Source organism: Pipistrellus hanaki, assembly GCF_964339955.1.
Source record: "Pipistrellus hanaki genome assembly, chromosome: 13".
NCBI classification, from domain to species: domain Eukaryota; kingdom Metazoa; phylum Chordata; class Mammalia; order Chiroptera; family Vespertilionidae; genus Pipistrellus; species Pipistrellus hanaki.
In genome coordinates this window covers 55,045,889-55,070,048 of record NC_140515.1, presented here as the reverse complement: position 1 = coordinate 55,070,048, position 24,160 = coordinate 55,045,889, and the positions used below count along the sequence as shown (strand labels likewise).

Here is a 24,160-nt window from a genome sequence, read left to right as displayed (position 1 = left end):
TCTCTCTTCTCCTCCCTGGAGCTCCACATGCACAAGGCAAATGCACCTTTTTGTGTGATTCTTTTTTTTATACATATTTAATTTTATTTTTAAATATATTTTATTGATTTTTTACAGAGAGGAAGGGAGAGGGATAGAGTCAGAAATACCGATCAGCTGCCTCCTGCACACCCCTCATTAGGGATGTGCCCGCAACCAAGGTACATGCCCTTGAGCGGAATCGAACCTGGGACCCTTCAGTCCGCAGGCTGACGATCTATCCACTGAGCCAAACCGGTTAGGGCTTGTGTGATTCTTATACTAAAGGCTCTCCAAGGGGGAACTATTTTCACAAAATACACACCATAAGCATTTGCTTTTGGCCATTTTTCTCAGGACCCTCATTCCAGGGTGTTCGTTGCTGTGAGCCCGTTCGTAAGGCCAGAACCAGAGCTCTCTCTCTTCCCGGGAGCACTTCTTGGGACCTGAGGAGACGATGCCAGGCTCTTGCAGGCATCACCAAAAGGCATCTGAGCGCTAAAGAACCCAGCCAGACCAAACCAGCCAGAAAATAGACTTTAATTTTACACGTACAAACATCACTTTATATTCATAATAGGTAAGAAAAGTATATACAAACTTCGGGTTAAACAAAAAGTGAAAGCAGCACCGGAGTTGGGGGCTGATGCGCAGCTCACCCCAGGAATCCGACCTTCTGTCTCTTGGGCCCCAGGCTCTCCTCCTTGTGCAGGATGCTGTGCAGCGAGGCGTGCAGCACCTTGCCCACGCGCTTGCTGGTCTGCAGGGCGAGGAGGGGAGAGAGCACGCGTGAGGCAGGCATGCTGATCCGGGGAAGCCCCCCCTTGCCTGCTGGGAAGCAATGACCTATGGACACGTGTTGCGATGTGGCTGCTTAGACAAAAACCACCTGCTCTGGCTAGCTGCGTCCCTGGCGGGTCAAATTCAAGTCCTCAAAAACTTGTACAAAGTCGAGGTGGACTGGGAGGGTGAGCAGGACCAGGGTCCTGTGGCTCTGGGCCAGTGGGGAGACAGACACGTCAACCCATGAGCACAGAGCAGCTGGGAAGAGCCGTAATGGCGCTGCAGAGGGTGGAGGAGACCCGAGGGAGCAATCCACCCTGCAGCTGCCAGGACTTCCCACTCCCCCTCAGCTCCCTGGAACACTTCTAACCCAGGAAGCAAGGGCAGGCGGCCACCCTCAGCCCCTGGCTCCACCTTTGCTGACTCCAACTCCCTCAGCAAATCACAAATCTTGGGATTTTTGAGTCATAAGTTCACATTAACAGTTCAACACTCTCCTTTAGAAAGTGAACTTGGGACCAGAGAGGGGAAGATAAGCCACTGTTACTAGCAGGTTCCTTACCCCACCATCCCACCCCACCGTCCTTGGCTCAGTCAGCAGCCACCCAGCTGGCACCGGTGGTCCTCGAAGCTCCAAGGGAAGAATCGACGGTGTTACCGAAGTGGCAGGCAGGCCCAGCCGGGCCCAGCGCCTGCCTCAGACCCAGAACCTCACCTCCATCATCTCGAAGATGCTCTCTGGGTCCAGGCTGCCCTTCCCCACTTTCCTCATACACGTCACGACTCCCTGGCTGGTCACGGACACCAGCACGCTGGCCAAGGAGCAGGCCTCCTCCTGGAGAGTAGCGTCCACCACGTGCCGACAGCCAATCTGCAGGCAGGCAGCAGAGCACACGTGGGTGACACCGCCCAATCCCGCCCGGCCGTTCCTGGAAGGTCCACCTAGAGCAGCAAAGAGCCTGCGCTGCCCATTCAGGATTGAGATTTCTAGATTCTGATCACGTGGAAAATATCTGAAACAATGTTCAACCAATGTGTTGCCGGCCATGGTGTGAGCTGTGTAGCAGAAACATGAAAAGGAAATGTGGGGATGGGGGTGGGGGGTAGGGAGGGAAGGATAGAACTATAATTCAGTGACCGTCCAAGTCATAGGCCACCAAGTGTTTCTGATAGCGGGGCACAGGGATAAATTCACGTGGGAGGCCATGTGGATGTTCCACTGGTGACAAAGAAGAGAGCAAGAGAGGACATGCTGAGGGACACGCTCAGGAATGAGTCAGGCCCTTCCAGTTTGGCTCCGTGAACAGAGGGTTGGCCTGTGGACTGAAGGGTCCCGGATTCGACTCTGGTCAAGGACACATGACTGAGCTGCAGGAAGCAGTTGATCAATGATTCTCTCTCATCACTGATGTTTCTCTCTCTCTCTCTCTCTCCCTCTGAAATCACTAAAAATATATAAAAAAATAAATAAAAACATATTTAAAAAAATGTGTCTGATGCAGGTGGCTTGGGTCAACCCCAACACTTAACCACACTCCAGGTTTATGAAGTGATTTTCATAAAATTAAACCCGACCCAGTTGGTCTTATTTTGAAACGATGAATCCTGCGTGGAACCAGGGACAGTCTCAGCCAATACAGGCCTCTGTGCACAGCAGCATCAGCCAGATGTTGGCTCCACAGGCCTCTGTGCTCATGTAGAAACCACACCGGGAGCTGCTGCAAACCCTCGTTTGCAGATGTGGACAGCATTTGCCTTTCAACCACCTATTACTGTCAACCAGCCTGGACCCCAGAGTTGAGAAAATGAAAGGCAACAGGCCTAAGGGTGTCTCGGTGAAATGCCTGGTATAGATGGAGCTTAACAAACCAGCTGCTCTCACTCTGAACCCACTCGTGTGCTCCCAGCACTCCACCACCTCTTCTCGTTAAGAAGAAAGGCTGCTCACAGCAGTGGTCTCTGCTATAACCAGCTACCGGATTCGGGTCAAAGCTACCTCTATGCAGTTTGTGAAACTATAACTTTTCAGCTCATCAGGTAACCTGAACGGTGGGGCTGGGAAGACCCTCAGGGAAGCGCATACTTTGCACAGGGTGACGATGCAGGGGACGCTCTCCACGCTCAGCCGGATGCAGTCATAAGGGTCGTCAGACAGTTCAATGTCCTTCGACCCCTCCTCATCCTCCAGGACACGAACTCTTGGTATCCTGGAAGCAGAAGCACAATTAAGACCCCCCACTTCCTGAAGGGATCATCTCTTTTTCTTGAGATTGAGCACAGGAGCTGGAATCAGACATCTCACAGGACAGGGTCATGCTAGGCCTGTACTCCCCATCGTTCCTGTCAAAAGCACACAGGCGACCCGGCAGTGCAGAGAGAAAGGAGGTCTTTTTTTAAAATAATGCTTGACCAATCCCATGCCCAGAACGAACTGTGATCCCTACCTCACACCAAGGAACTGCAGATGGAAAGGTGAAAGAGAAAACAATAATGCTTTCAGAAGAAAATCTACGAACATTTTAATGACCTTGGAGTGGACAAAGACCTCATAAACAGAACACAAAGTGCCTATCATAAAGGGAAAATAGGATAGATTCAATATGTTATAATTAAAACACACACATTTGTTCATCAAAAGACATCATTTAAAAACTAAAAGATAATGCAGTTGCAAATGTGCACATGTGCATGAGTAAACTGGCATATTACATAACGAATTCCTACTAAATACGAGACAGACAACCCAATTGAAAAATGGATAAAATACTTGATCAGAGACTTCATAAAAGAGGCTACCAGTTTACAGTTTTATATGTTAAAAAATAAACGTAAGTGCGTGGGCCACGTGGTTCAGTGGAAGGGCTAAAGAATACATCAGGGACTGGCCTCTGTCCTTCTAAAGGCCCAGACTGTACGAAAGGTCTCTCCACATGCCAGGGGGTCCAGTGCTTGTAGGGTGCCCACTCCTTGCTGCCTGCAGGGCTGTTCTTGTTCTAAGACCGTGGCCATGCCGACGACAGGCGTCGTCCCAAGCTGGGTTTATCATCATCCTGCTCACAGTTTGCCTGACACCTCCCCCCTCGCCCCACAGCCTCGGCTGCTTGGACTCTCTTTTTGCCCTGGTGCCCATGGAAACCAGCTGGCTGATGGGGAGCAATTTTTTAGGCTTGAGGTGCAACAGATGGCAACTTCCTTTCCTCTCCAGCGGAGCCAAGCCCAGGCGGCTGCTGCTGGCAGCTGGTCCTCGAGCCCCACCGTGGCCACCAGTGCCAGACCCTCGACGGCCTCGGCCAAGAGTCAGTGGCACAGCTCCGCATGAGGACCCCACAATTTCTGACCTAAATTTGTTTTGGTTTTGTCTTAAATGATGCAGGTGGTCTAAATTCATCAAAGAAAAACTCTAACACAGAGATAAATGTTATATCACCCATAATATGAGCACTGGAAAACTGTCACAATGACAATTTTGGGACATACAGGTAATTCCAGACATACTAAAGGTAAGAATTAGCACAAGTAAAATAAGACAAAGCAAAAACAGGGTGGCAGGACTGTGTTTAGTGGCTGCTTTTCCACGGTAACAAACCTGCATATAGGTTTCTTGCCGATTTTAATGCCCATGTTGAGACATCAGGTTGTTTTCAATTTCTCACCACTACAAAGCTGCAATAAGCATTTCTCAGATAACATCTTTGCTCACTTAACCCATCACTTCCACAGGCCATTTCCCTAGAAGCTCCCAAACCTCCTTCCCTAATACCCAGAATCCCATTCCCACGATGTAAGCTTTCTGTGGGAGGAACACCTCACCCACGTGTCTGTTTTCAAATGCTGCAAACTTTCCTCAAAGAGCCCGGTGCACAGAGAGGGAGAAAGGCAGTGTGACCAAACGGCCCATGGGAATGTCAACTCCAAAAACGCTTAGTGCCTCGTCCCTTGCTAGGCACGCAGCCTATCGGGGAAGCTGAACGTGCTTTTAACGAAAACAAAAAAAAACAGATTGCTACCCCGGTTTTAGAACATGCGTGTGTCCAGGGAAGGGCTCCGTGAGCGCCTGCTGGGTCAGGCCCTGTTCACGGGGCTGGGGGGACAGCAGAGCAAACGCACGAGCTGCCCACGTGGAGCTCTGTTCAATAACAGTATTTGGCCAGCTGACCTGGGGTTGGTTTCTTTCTTTTTAAAAAATATGTTCTTATTTGAGAAAGGAAGAGAGGAGAGAGAGAGACAGAAACATCAGTGATTGGCTGCCTCCTGCACGCCTCCTCTTGGGGGGCGAGCCTGTAATCCAGGCATCTGCCTTGACTGGAAATCGAACCGGCTTCCTCTTGGTTCATGGGTCGATGTTTAACCACTGAGCAACACCAGCTGGGCCAGTAGTTGGTTTCAACTTTTTTTTTTTGCTTCTCTGTAGTTTCCTAATATTTTTCTACATGGTACATGTTTACTTGTGAAAATAACAGAAACAGATGCACAGATTTCGTTTTAATTGATGGAATCTGTTTTCTGGAGCTTGACATTCAATATCATTGCTAATGCTAACACCCCTGTTATCTCCACCTCTGAGCTGCAGGAGGAATTTCCTGTGTCCGCCTGGGTTTTCCCCAGCCCCGGGGCATGTTCCCCGGAAGACTCACCTCGTGTTGAACAGAGCGGCCTTTACAGCGATGGAGATGGCATCAAACAGATTCCCACCGCACTCCAGCAACTAGGGGAGACGGGGGAGCAGGGAAGAAAAGCAAGTGTCACGCCTTACTTAAGTATTATCCCAAGGAAAGGATACTGGCTCCTAGATGGTGACCACTGATGCCCCAAAGAGCTCCGGATTGCACCACACATGCTACTCTCATCGTTGCTAACGTATGTCGGCTTCCAAACAAGTTAAAAATGATGACCACTGGTGCTTCTCCAACTACCAGGTTCCCTTTCATTAGTATAGTTACCTACTGCCTGTCATTATCAACACACATCTGATGCTCAAACAGGTAACACTTCATGCTGTAAATGAAACAATAAAAACAGAGGTCCCTCATACCATTTTTTGCCCATGAGCAAAAGTGCCGATTGCACTTATGTAAGCTCATGCAACAGGGAAGCTTACAGCACATTCTTTTATTTATTTTTAATATATATATTTTTTATTGATTTTAGAGAGGAAGGGAGAAGGAGATGGAAACATCAATGATGAGAGAGAACCATGATTGGCTGCCTCCTGTACGCCCCCTACTGAGGACCAAGCCTGCAACCCCACATGTTGAAAATAACAGAAACAGATGCACAGATTCGGGCATGTGCCCTTGAGCAGAATTGAATCTGGTACCTTGCAGTCCATAGGCCAACGCTCTATCCACTGAGCCAAACCAGCTAGGGCTAGAGCACATTCTTAAGTGGAAGGTGAGGCACCTTCTGTCCTCATTTAAAAGAAGCCTTGGCCTGAGTTTATGGAATAAACTGGGCTACAGCAAGGAAGAATGGAGAGGAAGTCCCGTGTAGGAAGGAAAGTCGTGTAGTCCCATGGTTTTATTCAGTCTGTCTCCTCTCTGTCTGAACTGTGAGCTCCCAAGGGCTGGACCCTGCGGGTCTGCTCAGTCCTTTACTCTCAGAGTCCAGCAGAAGCGCTGCCCTGCAGAAGGAGCCTGGAGATGACATGTGGGAGACAGGCAGGCCCTAAGCCCGGGCTTCCACCATGCCCAGTGCAAGTCTCTGATTCCCACGTCAGCTTTCTGAGCAAACTTCACCTGCAGACCCCCCTTTCCTCAGGGGCTGCACCTGGGAAGCAAGGGCCTCAGAGCAGGTGGGCTTCAGGGTGTTTCCACGGGAAGGTGGCTCAGTGAGACGCCCAGAAGAGGGCAGACACCAGCACCTTTGGGCCAGATCCTTGGCTTGGAGGCCTAGCCTAGCACCACTATCCTCAAGCTGAGACCTCTTGGGGTAGTTACTTTACTTCTCTGTGTCTTAGTTCCTGCACTTGTACATGGGGAAAAGAATCGTGCCCACTTGCAGAATATCTGTAAGGGTTAATTGAAAATGCATGTAAACAGCTCCTCATTCCATGCAGAATGTGCCAGCCTGTCTGAATTCTGCCCATGGACTCTGTCTGGCACCACCTAGAGAGCATTTCTTATGTTTTCTTTCCTGACAACCTCTGTGGATAATTTTAGGTGCAATCATGATATGACTGTTTGTAACTTTATTGTAGGATGGCATTATATGTAGGCTACTTTACATGTATTACTACCCGTGTAATACTTAATAATAATAATAATAATAATAATAATAATAATTTAAAAAACTATTACAGGAGACTAATCTTCCCCCAACTACTCGTACCTTGGAAGGTGTAAGCACCCACGTGGAGAGGGAAAAGGCCCTAGGAGGAAAGTAGGCCAACTGGTCTCAGCCGACACAGCAACGTGATATTTACCAGCACGTCCACATAGAGAACCCAGCAGTGCTCCCGGGGACTAATGCAGAGGGCCTGCAGGTCCACGCTGCTCTTGTTGTTGAATATCCGGTAGAGGGTGTTAGCAATCTCTGTGCCAAGGTCATCACCTCCTCGGCCTTCAAATTCAGGGGTAGCATTGGCTGAACTGCACAGAAGGGAACAGAAAAGCTGGTGAGTCTTTTCAAACGCAAAGAGCAAAGGGGCAAAGCTTTACTCTAGTTGCCCTCCGGAATGATGGGAAGTGACTGGAATGAGGAAAGGATGGCACCTGCCACTTTCCCAGCCTCCGGACAGACACACACACGGAGCCAGACCAGCACCGGCCCCGGGTTTGTCGGTGTGTGTGATGGGCGTTTCCCCTGACTTCTACCCACGGGAAAGAGGAGAGCAATGGTCAAGTGAACCTCGGCCAATAATAATTAATTCTCTTATCTTGAAAGTATAACAAGTACCTTCTCTGGCAGGCCGAGGAAGCCGGAAAGCCCAGAGAATCAGTCTGGCTCACAGAAGGGGTATGTTATATTCACCATCCCCAGCTTTCACAGCTTTAGCCTGCGCAACGTACTCTCAGAACAAAAGCCACACAGCGTTAGGTACAATCACCTTCCTGGATTTGTTGTTGTTGTTGAGAATATTTTTTCCCATTGTTTTTTAGAAAGAGTGGAAAGTGGGGGATAGGGGGAGACAGAGAAACATTGATGTGAGAGAGACACAGCGATTGGTTGTCTCCCGCATGCATCTCAACCAAGCCAGGGATCAAACCTATAACCCAAGTATGTGCCCTTGACCGAGAATCCAACTTTCAGTGTGTAGGCTGACACTCTAACCACTGAGTAACACTGGCTAGAGCTGGAATCTTTCAGAAGATACGTAAGATAGTATGCCAGAGCTATATCATGAACTCTACGTTATCACTGTACTGAACAGCAGATGAAGACAGACTGCTGGCAGATTAAATATTAGGTTATCTCTTTTACTTTATTTGCTATTTTTCCAAGAGAAAACCTTTCCCATTCAGGCCTCTTGAATTTTGCACCCAATTACCTCAACACAAGTTGCTATAATTTTAGCCTCCAGTGTTTGAGAGTTAGATTAAAAATAAAGATTTATCTCATCAAAAAAAATCAACAAAGAATGAAGACACACTAACATTTGCCACCCTAAGCACTACACAAGTGTTTAATAGGAAACTGTAGAGAGTTTTGGCTTAACGAAAACAAACCCTTAATACATCAGTGAGGTAAGTAAACATTCCAGGGACTACTTCACTTAATGAGCAGGGCCGAGGGGGGGAGGAAACCAGTTGTTTCCACAAAATTCGAGTGAGGCCCGTGCTCCCCAGCCCGTCTGTGCATCCACGCCTCCACTGGAAGGCACCAGCCAGGTGCCAGGCACTGCAGACCCGGAGGGCGTGCAAGAAGGCCGCCCTAAGTCGGAATTCCAATGAAGCCTGGGGCGGTTCCATTGATAGGGGAGGGAGCAAGCAGCAGGAGTCGGGGTCAGGGAGAGCCTCAATCAGTGTTGAGGGTTATACGAGACCTCAAACCTAAAGATGAGTAGAAGTTGGTCAGGCCACAGGCACAGATGGCGTGCGTGCGTGTCTGTGTGCGTGTGTGCATGTGTGTGCGCGTGTGTGTTTGTGTGTAAAATGTCCCTTTTGGCCCTAACCAGTTAGGCTCAGTGGATAGAGCATTGGCCTGCGGACTGAAAGATTGTGGGCACATCCCCAGTAGGAGGTGTGCAGGAGGCAGCTGATGGATGTTTCTCTCTCATCGATGTTTCTAACTCTTTATTCCTCTCCCTTCCTCTCTGTAAAAAAAATCAATAAAATATATTTTAAAAAAAAGAAAAGAAATCCCAGAAACTTGTGGATAATTAAAAAAAAGTCCCTTCTGTCTAGTCCATTCTAATATAGGTGTAAAATGAATCCTAAAGTGACCAGAGTGTACTGTTGTATAATAACTCCGCCTTTCTAATCAGACAGTCCTCCCTGACCACTACCAGCCAGCAGAACCCCAATTTAAAATCCCTGAGAAACTTCACTGCTGCCATAGCAACCTCGCTGGTCTCTCCCCGCCTCTGCTGGACTCAGGCACTGAGCCATGGAAAAAAAAGCTCATTTATGGCGAAATAATCAAGTCACCAGGGACCAAGTTTATTTTGCACAGCCAGCAAAACACAACCTGTTCCTAATTCAAACACTAAGCAGTCAATATTGAGTCCCATCTTTTAAGTATTGAAAACACATCTACATAGATCTCTGTGTAGACAAATCCAGTCCCAGATGCTTACACTCCAAATATTTCCCTTTCCCTCATTACAGTGGGTCCTATCCTCCCGGGTGTGACTGATTACCCAGAGCGGGGGCAGTGTCTCCTCCACAGCCCCATGGGGGAGTTTACAGAGCTTCCAGGCCCAGCTGGCTAAATTAATGGGTCTACAAAACCACGCCCCATTGTTTTTTTGGCACTGGGCTAATTTAAAGTGGAAAATTTTCCCATTTTTAAAATGTTTGTGTGTTTTTTTCCTTTTCTTAAACATATCCATTCAGCAGAGCTGGCAGACAGGCAGGAAAGAAAGCTTTGAGGCAGATGAGACCTTAGAAAGCTCCTGCGTCTGTATGGTGCCCTGGCCATGGAGTGATTCTGGGGAAGAGGCTGGGAAGAGGGAAACTGTTCAGGGTGGGGATGGGGTACAATGAGAAAAGCCAGAGACCCTGTGTTCTGACAAAGGATGAAGAGAAGAGGCGCAGCAGGAAAATGAGGGCCCCTCCTCACCACTAGGGGCGCCCAGAGCACAGGACCCTTTCTGATAGAGCCGGACAGAAACACAGACCTGGCAAACCCTCTTCGAGGCCATCTCCAGAGGACCACAAACCAAACGCCCGCAGGGCCGGCCCGGCAACTACAAGCATCTGAACCAAGAGCCAGCCACATGCATCATTAACAGGGAGATGGAGACGTTCAGGCCCCGTCATCCAATAAAGTCTCCATCAGTGGAACAAACACCTGGCAGGTGGGTGGTGGCCTCAGATGGTCAGACTCACTCGCTTTACAAGGAAGGAAACTTAACAACTTTTTTGGAATGTTCACCATGTGCCAGATACCATTCTGAGCACTTTGGATGTATTAACTCATTGAATTCTCACAACGCTAGAGGTTGGCACTGTTACTGACCCCATTTTAGTCACAGAAAGGTTGTGTAACTTGCCCAAGGTCACACACCCAGTGACTGGGGAGCTAAGACCCTCACCCCAGGCAGCCTGGCCTTGTCTGCTGGGCTCCCCGGGACTCTCCCTGACCGTGCTACTTGGCACGCCTGCCTTGTGGCCTAGCATCGGTCAGGTTAGCCTCCCTCTGGCCTGCCTTGTGCCTCAAAGTAATGAACGGGCACTCTGGTCTTGGGAATTACTACTGGAGCACAAACGTTGGGAGTCAAGGAATGTAGACCAAGGGAGTCCTAAATAAAACCTCTATCGAGTATAAAATTTAAAGAGAGAGCAACCCCCTGCTCAGAGGCATCATAATACATTCTTTCAGTGGGGAGAGTATACACTAAGTTTTGGGTTTTTTTGTGTGTGTGTGTTTTTTTAGCACAAAACCAAGTGCTTTTTATTTTTATAGTTACCCAGACCAATTCAGATCCTTCATAAAGAACCAGCCCTCCAGGGCTGTGGGGAAATCGCTTACTGAGCTGGATAAACTGATAAAATCTTGGGAACGCTGCCCCTCCCAGGTCTCCACCCCTCCTGACTCATCACCTCCACTCTGCTCCTCCCTCAGCACTCTCTCCTGGGCTAGCTGGGGTAGGTGGGATCAAGGCCACGGTACCTGCAATGGGGCTCAGGACAGAAGGCCCATCGTTGCTTCCCTTACCACTGACCTAGCCTGCAAACGTGGGGTCTGACAGCCAGGCCCGGCCCGGCCCAGCCCATGGCAGCTGGGTGACTTAGTGGGCACCAGGACTCCTCCAGTCATCTAGCCCCACGGCAGGTCCGAGCCTCTGTCATGTGCTCATTTCTGAGCCTCCTGAAGCATCCCAGTAAATGGGTTGGGCATAGCAGCACATTCAGAGCTTGTCACCAAAGCCCTTGTTTGAAGTCCCTGAGAGAGTTACCTCATCAACTCTGGAGACTTTCAAAGTATACAACTTATACAGCTGGCCTCCAATGGCCTCTGCAGGCTCCGCTCTGCCTGGCCTCACACCCGGCCTTCAGCCAACCGTGCCCCCTTCGGGCGGCACTGAGCAGGTAGGGAACAGATCAAGTGGGTCCACCACCAATTCAGGCACAAAACTTGTGGTTCAACACCAGTGTAAAGCACAAGTGATCACACTGAAAAGTAGTTAAGTCCCAAAGGCAAATGACAAGTGCCGGGCATACTGAAATGCCTATGGATGAAATGTGTGCTCCTCAATAATGAAACACTGAACCCTCTCTGAGAGGCTAAACCACGGTCCCTAAACCCATCAACAGGGTGGAAGGACAGCTGAGAAGCAGCTTGATGTATTGCCACCTAGTGGTAACCCAGAGTGACAATTCATTCAATTCTTACCTTTCACTTGGCTTTATTTTTAATTTTTATTTTTTAAAATATATTTTATTGATTTTGTACAGAGAGGAAGGGAGAGAGATAGTTAGAAACATCGATGGGAGAGAGTCATCGATCAGCTGCCTCTTGCACAACCCCTACTGGGAATATGCCTGCAACCAAGGTACATGCCCTTGACCGGAACTTGGGACCCTTCAATCCCCAAGCCGACGCTCTATCCATTGAGCCAAACCGGTTTCGGCTATTTTTTATTTTTATTTTTTAAAATTTATTTATTTATTTATTTATTTAAATATATTTTTATTGATTTTGTACAGAGAGGAAGGGAAAGAGATAGAGAGTTAGAAACATCGATGAGTAGGGGTCATCGATCAACTGCCTCTTGCACACCCCCTACCGGGGATATGCCCGCAACCAAAGTACATGTCCTTGACCGGAATCGAACCCGGGACCCTTCAGTCCCCAAGCCGACGCTCTATCCATTGAGCCAAACCGGTCTTGGCTATTTTTATTTTTTAAATATATATATATATTTTTTTTTTACAGAGAGGAAGGGAAAGGGATAGAGAGTTAGAAACATTGATGAGAGACAAACATCGATCAGCTGCCTCCTGCACACCCCCCACTGGGAATGTGCCCGCAACCAAAGTACATGCCCTTGACCGGAATCGAACCTGGGACCCTTCAGTCCACAGGCCGACCCTCTATCCACTGAGCCAAACCGGTTTTGGCTGGTGTTTTTTAATGATCTTAACAGTGTGGAGTGCTGGCCAGGTGTCCTGCAGGAGTCTCCCAATCTGGGTTCATCTGATGCCTTTCTCACGATCAGATATGGGTTTTTGGTAAGAACAGCACAGAGGGGGAGAGTTCTCTTCGCCGCCACATCCTATCAGGGGTGGGTGACACCCTCACCGCATCACTGAGTCCGAAGGCCGATGCTCTATCCACTGAGCCAAACCGGTTAGGGCCAAGTTCTTATTTAAAATGGCCTATTTTCAGGCACCGTCTAACAAAGGCCTGAGCAGGAAGTGAGAAGGCCTGGTCGGCTCCGGGTCCAGTGAGAGTGCTGCCAGGCTTCCCTGGCACAGAGCTCTTGCTCCACTGGCACGTGTGAAGGTCAGAGCAGCGGTGGGAGCAGTGTCCTCACCCCAGACACCCACGGAAGTAGAATGAGTTAGCAGAAAAGCACTCTGTCTTCTGAGACCCCTCTAGCTCTGGGAATTAACCCTTTGCACTCCGAACCATTCTGGACATTGGCTACCAGCTACTCGACGCTACTTTGCGGCGGAAACGTGCGTTGAATTAACTCAATTCCCCGTAATCACTAATAAACTGCAATGTCCCCTGAGAGGGGACATCCGAGTGATATGCTAGAATTCCGATGTCCCCTGAGAGGGGACAGCGGAGTGCAAAGGGTTAATAACTAAAACCCGGAAGCAGCTGGTAAGTACTTGTCAAACTGGGCTCAGATGGGCAGGAAAGGACCCGCACCAGCTATTTCTCCGCGCTGGGTAAGAATTCAGTGTCAGCCTTGAGCCTCCGCAGAGGCCCCATCGCCGGGGCCTGGGAAGAGGAGGACAGCACCCCCATTGCTGGGCAGAATGAAGGGGCTTGTCTGTTATGTAATTTAAAGTCGCTCCCTGCAGACCCAAAGGAGGTTCTGAGAGAAGTGGCAGCCAGCGGCGCTCGGTAATCTCTCCCTTCTCCGTAGGAAAACGGGGCTTTATGAATCCCTGATGGTACTCTCCCTGCTGGGCTGATCGCACTAACTGAGCCACTTAAAGATCTACAGTGTGCCACCTGAGACCATCCGTCTTGAGAAAGAGATTCAGAGATTGGGAACTGGAGCTTCTAGGCCTGTCGGGGTTCATCTGAGATTTACAAAGGGGGAAGGAGACCAGTGGGGGGCATGCAGGAGGCAGCGGATCCATGGTTCTCTCTCATCATTGATGTTTCTCTCCCTCTCTCTCTGATATCAGTAAAAATATTTAAAAGAAGAAGAAAACTAGCATGAGGCTGGCTGACGAGTCTGCCCTTCCCAGCACCCACACTGCCTGCCTCGCTGCCACAGCCTCGGCCTGTCAGGCTGCTTGGCTGGCCCTAGTCCTTGCTCTGCCAAGCTAGTCATGAGAAGTTTTCTGGAAAGCTAGAGCAGAGAGGGAAACAGGGCATTTTAGACCAAATGATCCTTATCATCTGCGTCTGATATTTTTCAAAACATCCACCATCTCATGTGACTCTCATAGCCACCCTGAGCTGGGCTGCCTGGAGCCACCCTCCTTTCAGACAGGGAAAACGAGGCCCGGAGAGGGCCAGGTGGCCAGGGCAAGGGCAGAACTTGACCTTCACGTCTCCTTCCAACATCTCAGTGCCTGGCACACAGGAGGAACTCAGTAAATACCTGCTGGCTGGCTGAATGACGAGTCAATACAAAATAAAAGGATTAACAGGAAAACAGGTTCATCCTCTGAATCTTCATCTTTCAAATTGGTTTTCTTTAAAAAAGCACCTGCGTTATACTGACCAGTCAACAAAGAACTCCAAGTAGCCTTCGTTTGGCTTCTCCAGCTTCGGCGTCCCCATCTCTGCTTTCACTCCCACCAAGATGTCCGTGTGACCCTGCAGACACATGCAAGAAGGGTCCTCACTCCGCGCAGGTGCCAGGCCCCCAACCACCTCCCCCCTCCCCCAGCCGCACACCCCTGGGGACTCTCTTACAAGGAGTACTGGGCTTGGAAAGTGACCCTCTGGGAAGATGAGGAGTTCTTCAGATCTAGGCAGGCCCCACCCAGACAGAGTTTGGCTTGGGTCTTGGATCTTCCCCCAACGACCTGTGTGGCAAAGGCCTGGAGGGGCCTGGAGGGGCCTGCTGCCGCTCCCCTGGGCCCTGCCCACCCCTCCAGCTAGGCATGGGTGGACCGTGGCCACAGCACTCACCAGCTTGACCCTGGCAGACCCACTGGTGTTGGACACCACGTCGGTTTCCACCTCGACACATCGGTAGTCCTCACATCCACGGCCATCCACACGGAGGTCTTCCTGCGTGCAACAACCACAGTCCGCAGGCTGTGACCCCACCCCAACAACAGACCCGAGGCAATTCGCCCCCTTTCATTCCCCTAGGGGAATGTGCAGCGCATCTTTCTCGGTGAATCGGCCCTTTGCCAGCCCTGATGCCCAAGATGGGTTTCAGAGTGGGCCAGGTGGCGCTTGTTCCTTACCCTCTTTACTTCTTCCATCCCTTACTAGGTCAGCGTTAGCTCTCGGGCGTCTTTTATAGCTACAGCCAATACTGCCACTAGTCATCGTGTAGCTCCAGATTTGGCCACTGGGGGCTCCTCTGGGTGGGTTCCTGCCTTCTTTCAACGTGCCTCCAACCTTTTCTGAGCACTTCTATGTTTTCCAACAACATAAGACGCCCCAGGCTCCTGTATTTTCCCAGCCTCTGCCCTGCTCCTGCACCAGAATCAGCCCTTTCTCCAAGTAGCCCTGGTTACTTTTATTGGAGAAAAACCAGGATCTGAGTGTTAAGTCGGTTCATTGCTGCAGGGGGATCACTGCTTCTAGAGCTTCCCAGCTACAGAGCTACAAAACATGTATGTACACGAACCCATGCACACACAAACACACACACCTGTCTTTATTTCTGTCTATCACATATCTCTTAAAAAGCCACGTTCTCACACTGATCATTGTTCCTAACCTCCTCCTTGTCCTAGGTGTAACTTCTCTCTCAGACGGGGAGAAACCTGGCTTTCAGGATCTACAGTGCATTTCGGTATTGGTTAAATCTTAGCATACACATAGTTTCAGATGTACTAACAGAGAACAGTATTATACAGAGTTCTTTTTTGTCGTTAGCCTGTGGTACCCACTCAAAACACTGTTTTCCAATTATCTCCCCCATCCTTACATGCAGCCCTATTATGCCTTTGTAGCAGTCTGTGTTCCAGTCTGGGTCCCCCACATCCTCGTTACTTTTAATTACTTATTTACTTTTTGGGGATGTGGACTATCCCCATGGCTCTGGGAGTCAAAGCTTCCAGAAAAGGTGTGCTCAGAGATATGTCACTCCCAACTCATCCCTTTCCCCTTTCCCACCGCACCAGGCAGGAAGCCAATCTCTTTACTTCCTGGGCCATCTTAGCTGTATTTCCTTTGCACAGATGAGCTGACACATGAATACTGTAAATATCCCCTCCTCGTGTAGGGGGGTGGCCTACTACTGATACTCTTACACTTTCTTTTCTTTTTCAGTGATTTCAGAGAGGAAGGGAGAGGGAGAGAGAGACACACATCAATGATGAAAGAGAATCATCGATTGGCTATCCTGCATGCCCTCCCACTGGGGATCAAGCTGCAACCCTGGCACATGCCCTTGACCAGAATCAAACCCGGGACCCTTCAGGCCGATGCTGTATCCACTGAGCCAAACCGATTAGGGCTACACTTTGTTTCTTTTTAACATTTTATTTATTTTTAAAAAATATATTTTTATTGATTTCAGAGAGGAAGGGAGAGGGAGATAGATAGGTCAATGATGAGAATCATTGATTGGCTGCTTTCTACTGGGGATCGAGCCCACAACCCATGCATATCCCTTGCCCAGAATCGAACCTGGGACCCTTCAGCCCATAGGCTGGTGCTCTATCCACTGAGCCAAACCGGCTATTGCTAACACTTTACAAAGGCAGGAAATCCACTCCTTGTCAGCTTATAGAGATCTTTCTTGTTCTTTGTAAACACTTTGAAAGCAGTTTATTTTTTCCCCCCCAGAAAAGGAATCTTTAGAATCAGATTCTCAAAGGGGTTAATGCTCCTCCAAACACTAATACAGTCCTGAAGCGTGTTAACTGTCAGAAGTTTATCTTTAACCTACCTGACTAACTGCACGTGACTTTTTTATCTTCAGAAATCTATAATAGTAAGAGGGTAATATGCTAATTAGACAGGACATCCTTCTGGACAAAGCCGGGGTGGCAGAGGGAAGCCGGCAGCCGGGGGAAGGAAGGCGTACTCTTGCACCAATTTCGTGCATCGGGCCTCTAGTTAAAACATAAACAGGCAAAACACTGCGTGCTCCCACCACACAGAACCAACTACTACCATCCGTCATGTGTGTTTCAGCTTTTTTTTACTCTCTCAACTCCTGCAAGCTCCTCCACTTCCTGCAGTCCCCTCCCTGAGGCAATCCCTATCTGAGTCTGGGAAGAAGCAGACCTAAGAAGTAACAGAATTTCAAGTCTGGGAGAATGAGCCTCTGGGGAGAACTCAAAACTATGTAACTGTCTCTTCGCCACCCAGCCACAGAACCCAGGCTTTCTGGGTCAATCTCCGACTCCCCTGTTTGCCACCCCCCCCACCCCAGACGAGCCCGCTGGGAAAGGGCAAACCTGGCCCGGAAACATCCCGTACACGGGTCCTCCACAGGCTGTAGGCCCGGTACACCGTGAGCAGTCACTAGGAGCATTGCTCCCGGGTTCCAGGCCTGGTCCTGCCACTGACTAGCTGCTTGACCTCTCGGTAGGACAAGTCCCCTCCCCCCATAGACCAGTTTCCTCATTTACAAGAGAGGACGTTGAAGTAAATGGCCTCACAGGTGCTTCCCTAATTTTACAGATCTATAAATCAAAACAGCCACAATTGTTTGCAAAAACTAATAGTAACTACTACTTTTTTTTTTTTTTTTTTTTTTTTAATAATCCTCACCTGAGGATATCTTTCCATTGATTTTTAGAGAGAGTAAAAGAGAGAGGACAGAGAGAAGCATCGATGTGAAACACATCAACTGGTTGCCTCCCGTGGGAGCCCGGACCAGGGCCTGGGCCTGGGCTGGGGAGGAACCTGCAATTAAGGTGCGTGTTCTTGACCAGAATTGAACCCAGGACCCTTCGGTTCACAGGCTGATGCTCTATTCACTGAGCCACACTGGGCAATAGTAACTACTATTTAATGTGCATCTACTATATATGAGCTAATGCTCTCCAGGGGTCCTCAAACTTTTTAAAGTGGGGGCCAGATCACGGTCCCTCAGAGAGCTGGAGGGCCGGACTATATGAACTACTAATTCCTACTGTAACACCTCGGCTGCGCTCACTGCCCAAAAAAACCTGGCGGGCCGGATCAGACTCCTCTGCGGGCCGCATGTGGCCCGCGGGCCGTAGTTTGAAGACCCCTGCCATAGTTAACACATTGAGTCCATTATGCAAACAGTAAAATGGTTGAAAGATGCTAAATGGCTGGCCAGGGTCTCACAGCCATAAGTAGCACTTTAATTCCCAGCCAGAGCTCGTCACCACAACCCCACACCCCCGCCTGCATTCTGAAGGGTCTCTGAGGTGCAGCAGGCCCCCACAGGCCGCCCTCACAGGAGAACTGGCTGGCCAGACCAGCTGGTCTTGATGACAGTGATACCGGCTCTGAAAGCTGAAAGCGAGGAGACCTCAAGCTACAGGGCTTCCCACCACTGCTTTAAAGTACCACTCACTCCGGGGAGATCTGGCCACACCCCTGTGAGGTAACTACCCACATACTCGTTCCAGGAAGGGTTGGGGAGTGGGTGGAGGGGGGGTAAAAAACTTGGGCCTGGCCAGATCTTGCCTTTGCAGCCTTCGAATTACAACTGCCTCAGGGAAATGCTCAATGGAAAAGGTTCAAGTGACAAGAGGCAAATAAAAAGCTACAAATTTTCCTTTCAAAGGATACATCAACTACAATTTTTTTTTCCCATAGAAAAAAGCACTCAAAAGAATAGAACAAGGTCAAACCTAAAATACCAAACAAACTAGTCCATGAATCACTGCACCCAGGGCGACTTTAAAAAAAAGTAATTTTCCTCCTAAAAGACAGGAAATCACCCAAACCTTCGCAGCCGGCTCATGGCCTGACACCCGACCACGAATTCCATTCCCCTGCAGTCCTCAGGAGCCAGGGGGCGCATCCATGTGTGAACACTTAAGAACAGGGGCTGCCGGGAAGTGAGGCTTCGTGTAAAGACCAACAGGGATGTCAACATATGATGGGCCGCACTTTGGGGAGCCCTGTCCTTCTCAGCAAGGGGCTAACCACCTTTTCAGATAAAGGGCTTCTGGGCGCTGGGATGGCCCCGGCGACTTCTAGTTTGTTACGTAGGTGATCACGACAGCTCCGCTGGTTGGGGGTGGTGTGGTGGAGTCACCTCCAATCTGTATTTATTTATTTATTTATTTGTTTATTTATATTTTAAAATATTTTTTATTGATTTTTTACAGAGAGGAAGAGTTAGAAACATCGATCAGCTGCCCCCTGCACACCCCCCACTGGGGACGTGCCCACAACCAAGGTACATGCCCTTGACAGGAATCGAACCTGAGAACCCTTCAGTCCGTAAGCCGACGCTCTATCCACTGAGCCAAACCGGTCAGGGCCCATTCTGTATTTAATTCTCTGCTGTCACATACCAGCTCTGTGACCTGGAGCAAGTTCCTCAACAGCTCTGAGTCTGTCTCTTCACCTAGAAAGCAGGACTAACCCTGACCTTACAGAGTTTTGGGAGAACGTGAAAACCCAAAATCATTTTCAGCACAGCCCATCAGCAGCTCCCTTCTCCGGCTTCTGGGGGAAGGGATCAGCTCACCGAATCCTCAGCCAGCCCTGCAGAGAGGCTACAGACCGGGATATTGAGCTGAGGCACCGCAATCTCCTGTTTGTGACCAAGTGGACGGACATGTGACTCAGCCCAGGGTTGCTTTACCCAGGTCACCCAGTCCTGTTTCTCCTTAATAGAAGCCGACAAGCCAGCTCTGCTAATCCAACACCCTTGGGAAGGTTTCAGGCTCTAGGTCCTCTGAGGTGAGGGTGCCCCGAACGCCCTTGCTCTGACTTGTCCGATACCCCGGAGCTTGCTAGAGAACTGCGCCTAGAACACCTCCCCCATTAGAACACAACGCACTTAGGAAAGGGATCATGACAGGCCAGCGTTGCAGGCCCAGGCCCAAGGCACGGTGGGCAAAACTAGACACTGATCTTCTTTTCTTGGGCCAAGCCTGAGCCGCCCCCCTCCATCCTTTGAAAGGATGTGGTACCCTTCACCTTGGGGAGTGCCGGCGCAGCCTGTGTGTGCCAGGGGCCTGTACATGGAAATGGCACAGGACTCAAAATCCAGTCCCCTGCATGGCGCCTGCGCAGCTGAGTTCTGACTGCTCCGCCTCACAGGTGAAGATCAGGCCCTGTTCTCCTTCTGTGCTGCAAACCCCCCTCATTCCCCCCCACCCCAAAACCCCACAATGCTCCCAGTTAAAGCTGGAGCCGCAGAAAAGAAGCTGAAACTATCAGTTGAGCTACACTTCCTTTCAACTGCCGAGAAAAACTCAAAGGAATGGCTTTGCCGGGACCCCAAGAGGCATGCTTCTTGGTGGGGCTAATCACTGGCCGTGGCCTGCTCTGAACCTCTGATATCATATGTACCGAACAAAAGTGGGGAGAGGGGACTTGACAGAAATCAATCAAGTCATATATTAAAATATTGATCTATCAACCTTTCCATATGCCCTGCCTCACCTCCTCAGATCCATTCTCCATCCTTCCCTGCCTTAATCCGTGCTCCAGGTGGACTCCCTCAAAACTGCATCACCCGGACTCCCTCTGCTGATTCCTGGTTGAGTTTGGCCAATGAAGTTACCAAAGGAAAACAGACTGCCCCCCCCCGCCCCCGCTCCCGGGGCCACATTTGTGACAGTGCTTGCATTTATTATTATTATTTTTATTGACAGTGCTTGCATCTACCCAGAGCTGCTGGCAGCTCTTCCTGGTATCACCGGGATCTGGTAACACTATTTCCTTCTTGGGCCCCTTTGACCTAGAGGTGGTCACTACGCCCCATGGTCACTGGTCTTTGGGTTCTTCAACATCTCTTGTTGGTTCCCTGAAACACACCCACATTGTCATAAGTCTCCTGAATTACCCGGATTAAACTCCGTTTTCTGCCAGAGCCTAAAATGATTCATCTTCCTGTCCACAAATTGCTCACTCCCCTCCCCACCTCCTCCCGCAGTGGCCATGTCTGAGCCTAATGACTCTGTCCAGCAACGAGTCTGGAACTAAACTAGAAAGACTTGTTTCTTACAGAAGGAACTGTAACCCCAGGAGCTGGGAGGTAACCAGTCTTTCTACCACAAGGCCTGAGAAACAGAAAGCCAACACAGAGACTGTAAAGAAACTCAGAGACGCAATATGGCTCTAGCAGCAAAGGCATCTGGGAAATGTTGGGCTCTTAACTCTTTGTAGCCTCAGGACTGACTACCCAGGAAACTGGAACGCTGCCCAAAGGTAAAGGTCATGCCCCCAGAAGGAGATTAATGAATGTTACAGTGTGATGACTGCCTGATGTTATGTTACCTTTGAAATACATTGTTTTTCCTGGTGGTCTACAGGATTAACCACCATATGGTTTTACTATTAACCCCTAGAAGAAAAACAAAACAAAACACGAGGCCCTGTCCCAGAAGGGGGTGGATTTATTCCGGGCCTGCCGCCACTGGGAGCAGCTACTCTGCAGTGTGAGTTTCTCCTATTAAAGCTCTTATGAATTTGAATAAAGCCACACGCCAGATCTTCAGAATCGATCCTGAATTTACACTTCTGGGGCTTTCATCAAACAGAGAGAAGAGAACACGGCAAAACCATTAAAAACAGCAGAGAGCCCGAAGATGTTTGGAGAAACAGCCTTCTCATAGATCTACTTTTCTTGCTGGAGCCAGTTTGTTCGTTAACATAATTATCAACTGACTCCTCAACACACACTATGAGGTTACTTTCAACTGCTTCTAATTACCACCAAACCAAGATGAAATATCCCAGAAATAGTGACAGAATCAAAGGCTGAGGGCAAGGGATGCCAGAAGCTGAAACTAACCAAATAGAACCAAAGGTGGAGAATAAAACACAAAAAGACTGGGTCTTCAGAGACAAGAACAGGACTCCTGCGAGGCACTGCTTAAGGCAGCATTGCTGACACGCAGGAACCAACTGCCAAACGTGTAGGTGATGCTGGAACTGAGCCCGTGAGGTCACCCACAGTATAAATGCACAACAAACGGTGTAAATTCTGTTTTGCTCCTCCAAGAATTCCATCTTGCTGCTCCATAAGCAGGGCCAATCTGCGGGAAATGTTAATAATCCTTACAAAGCGGTTTATTCGGTCAGTTCAGTCTGCATGGCTCTGTGGCAGATACAATCTCGGCCTTCATACGTCCATGGTACTGGTCAGAGGTTTAATTTAAAAACTGAAAATTCTGCAGAGTCCGGTTTGGCTCAATGGATAGAGCGTCCGCTTGGGGACTGAAGGGTCCCGGGTTCGATTCCGGTCAAGGGCATGTACCTTGGTTTCGGGCATATCCCCAGTAGGGGGTGTGCAAGAGGCAGCTGATTGATGACTCTCTCTCATCGATGTTTCTAACTCTCTATCTCTCTCCCTTCCTCTCTGTACAAAATCAATAAAATATATATTTTTTAAAAAATAAAAATAAAATAAAAATAAAAACTGAAAATTCTGTCCAACTCATTGCCCTTTAAGGACTACCTTACTCCATCAATGTTACCAAGTGTCTACCTACCAAGGGCCGGACACTGGCTAGGGCCTTAAAGGTATATACATACAAGCGATTTATTAACTGCCAAGATGTAACCCCAGGAGGTGGGAGGTAACCAGTCTTTCTACCACAAGGCCTGAGAAACAGAAAGCCAACTGCTCGGCGCAGCGTGCTTAGAGGCAGTGGCAGAGCCTCTGAGACCCCTAGGATCAAGCTTCTGGCCACCTCTGCAACCTCATCTTCCTCCAGGACCCTCAGTGAGCGGACTCACCATCCTTTCCTTTCGGAAGGCTCAAGCTTACTCAATTCTTTTTTCTTTTTTTTTAAATATATTTTATTGATTTTTTACAGAGAGGAAGGGAGAGAGCTAGAGAGCTAGAAATGTCGATGAGAGAGAAACATCGACCAGCTGCCTCTTGCACACCCCCTACCGGGGATGTGCCCGCAACCAAGGTACATGCCCTTGACCGAATCGAACCCGAGACCTTTCGGGATGCTCTACCACTGAGCCAAACCGGTTTCAGCAGCTTACTCAACTCTTGGTCGTGCTGAGAGCTCAGCCCAAATGCTATTTCCTTAGGGAAGCCTCCTCTGACTTCCAGGACTCGGCAGGACCTTTTTTCCTTCACGGCACTTGGTAAAATGTTACATGGAAATGCACAAACTGATCTGTAATTTCAATAGCACGGGTGTTATACAAGGGCAGGCTATTTCCTAGCCTCCCCTCTAGCTCAGTCCTAGGTGGAATGCATGAACTACCGAGTCCAGGAGATACACCGAAGGGCACTCAACATGGATTCAGGAGAGCAATTCCACCTCCTTGGGGGAAGGCTTCAGAGCATCACAGCCCCCAATATCCCTTAGTTCTTTTGACTCCCACCAACTATAGCATCCCCTTGATATATGCCTTATATTCCATTGCCTTTATTTTATATTCCTTTTTGAACTAATAAAGGAATCAAAAGGCTGAGGTTAAAGGAAAGCCGGGAGAGCTGAAATTGACCACACTGAACCAAAAGTGAAAAGTAAAATACAAAACGATGAGGACTAGACAGGCTTCTGGCTAGGATGTGGGGAGACGTCTCCCATCTGGGGAGGTTACAGACGAGAAGGCCACACTCGGCTTCCCCCGCTGGCCCATTACCAGGCCTGGCATCCTCCGGCTCCGGGTCTGGCGAGGCCAAAACCCGGAGTGAGGAGGGAGCGCAGACGAGCTCAGTGTAGCTCCAGCTGCCTCTGGGGATCTACTTCTCTCTCCAATGGCGCACGGGAAACCGCCAGCGCTGTGCGGCCGGCCGGGCGGCCGCTTTCTAAACACCTTCTCCTTTATTTCTAAGTCGATGGACATTGCCAAAGCGCCTTCACCCCCGGTGCCTTCTTTCCCCCCGCGACTCCCCACCGCTCGGGGCGGAGAGCGGACCGAAGCCCACACCCGCCGGAGAGCGCCCGCGCGGGCTGCGGAGGCGGTGCCCCCGCGAAAGCCTCGGGGCTGGGCCTCCAGCTCCCCGAACCCCGCAGACCCGAAGGCGGCCAGCACGCCTTCAGCCCTGAATGGACGTTCGCCGCCCGCGCCGCCGGCTTCAGGGAAGCCCAGACCCGCCGATCCACCCGGGCGAACCCAGCGCCAGGGCCCCCGGCGGCCGCCGCCCGCGCCGCCGCGGCAGCTACCTGCACGCCGTGCACGATGTACACCTTCTCCGCCTCGCTCAGCGACACGGACGCCATGCTGCCCCGAGCCCTTGCGTCATCAGCCCGCGCCGACCGCGCCCCCGGCCACGTCATCAGCCCGCGCGGCGGCC

At 49.8% G+C, this 24,160-nt stretch overlaps 1 protein-coding gene across 1 annotated transcript; it reads right to left on the bottom strand.

Annotated features, from left to right (window-relative positions):
• Positions 1–543: 543 nt before the first annotated feature.
• EXOSC7 (exosome component 7) lies at positions 544–24,143 on the bottom strand (the record flags this gene model as incomplete). The annotated part of the gene is made up of 8 exons (XM_084903251.1): positions 544–778; positions 1,517–1,672; positions 2,885–3,008; positions 5,436–5,506; positions 7,223–7,388; positions 14,318–14,412; positions 14,731–14,832; positions 24,030–24,143. 8 exons carry the CDS (start codon positions 24,141–24,143, stop codon positions 674–676), a joined length of 933 nt encoding a protein of 310 aa, XP_084759377.1. The 3' UTR covers positions 544–673.
• Positions 24,144–24,160: the final 17 nt, after the last annotated feature.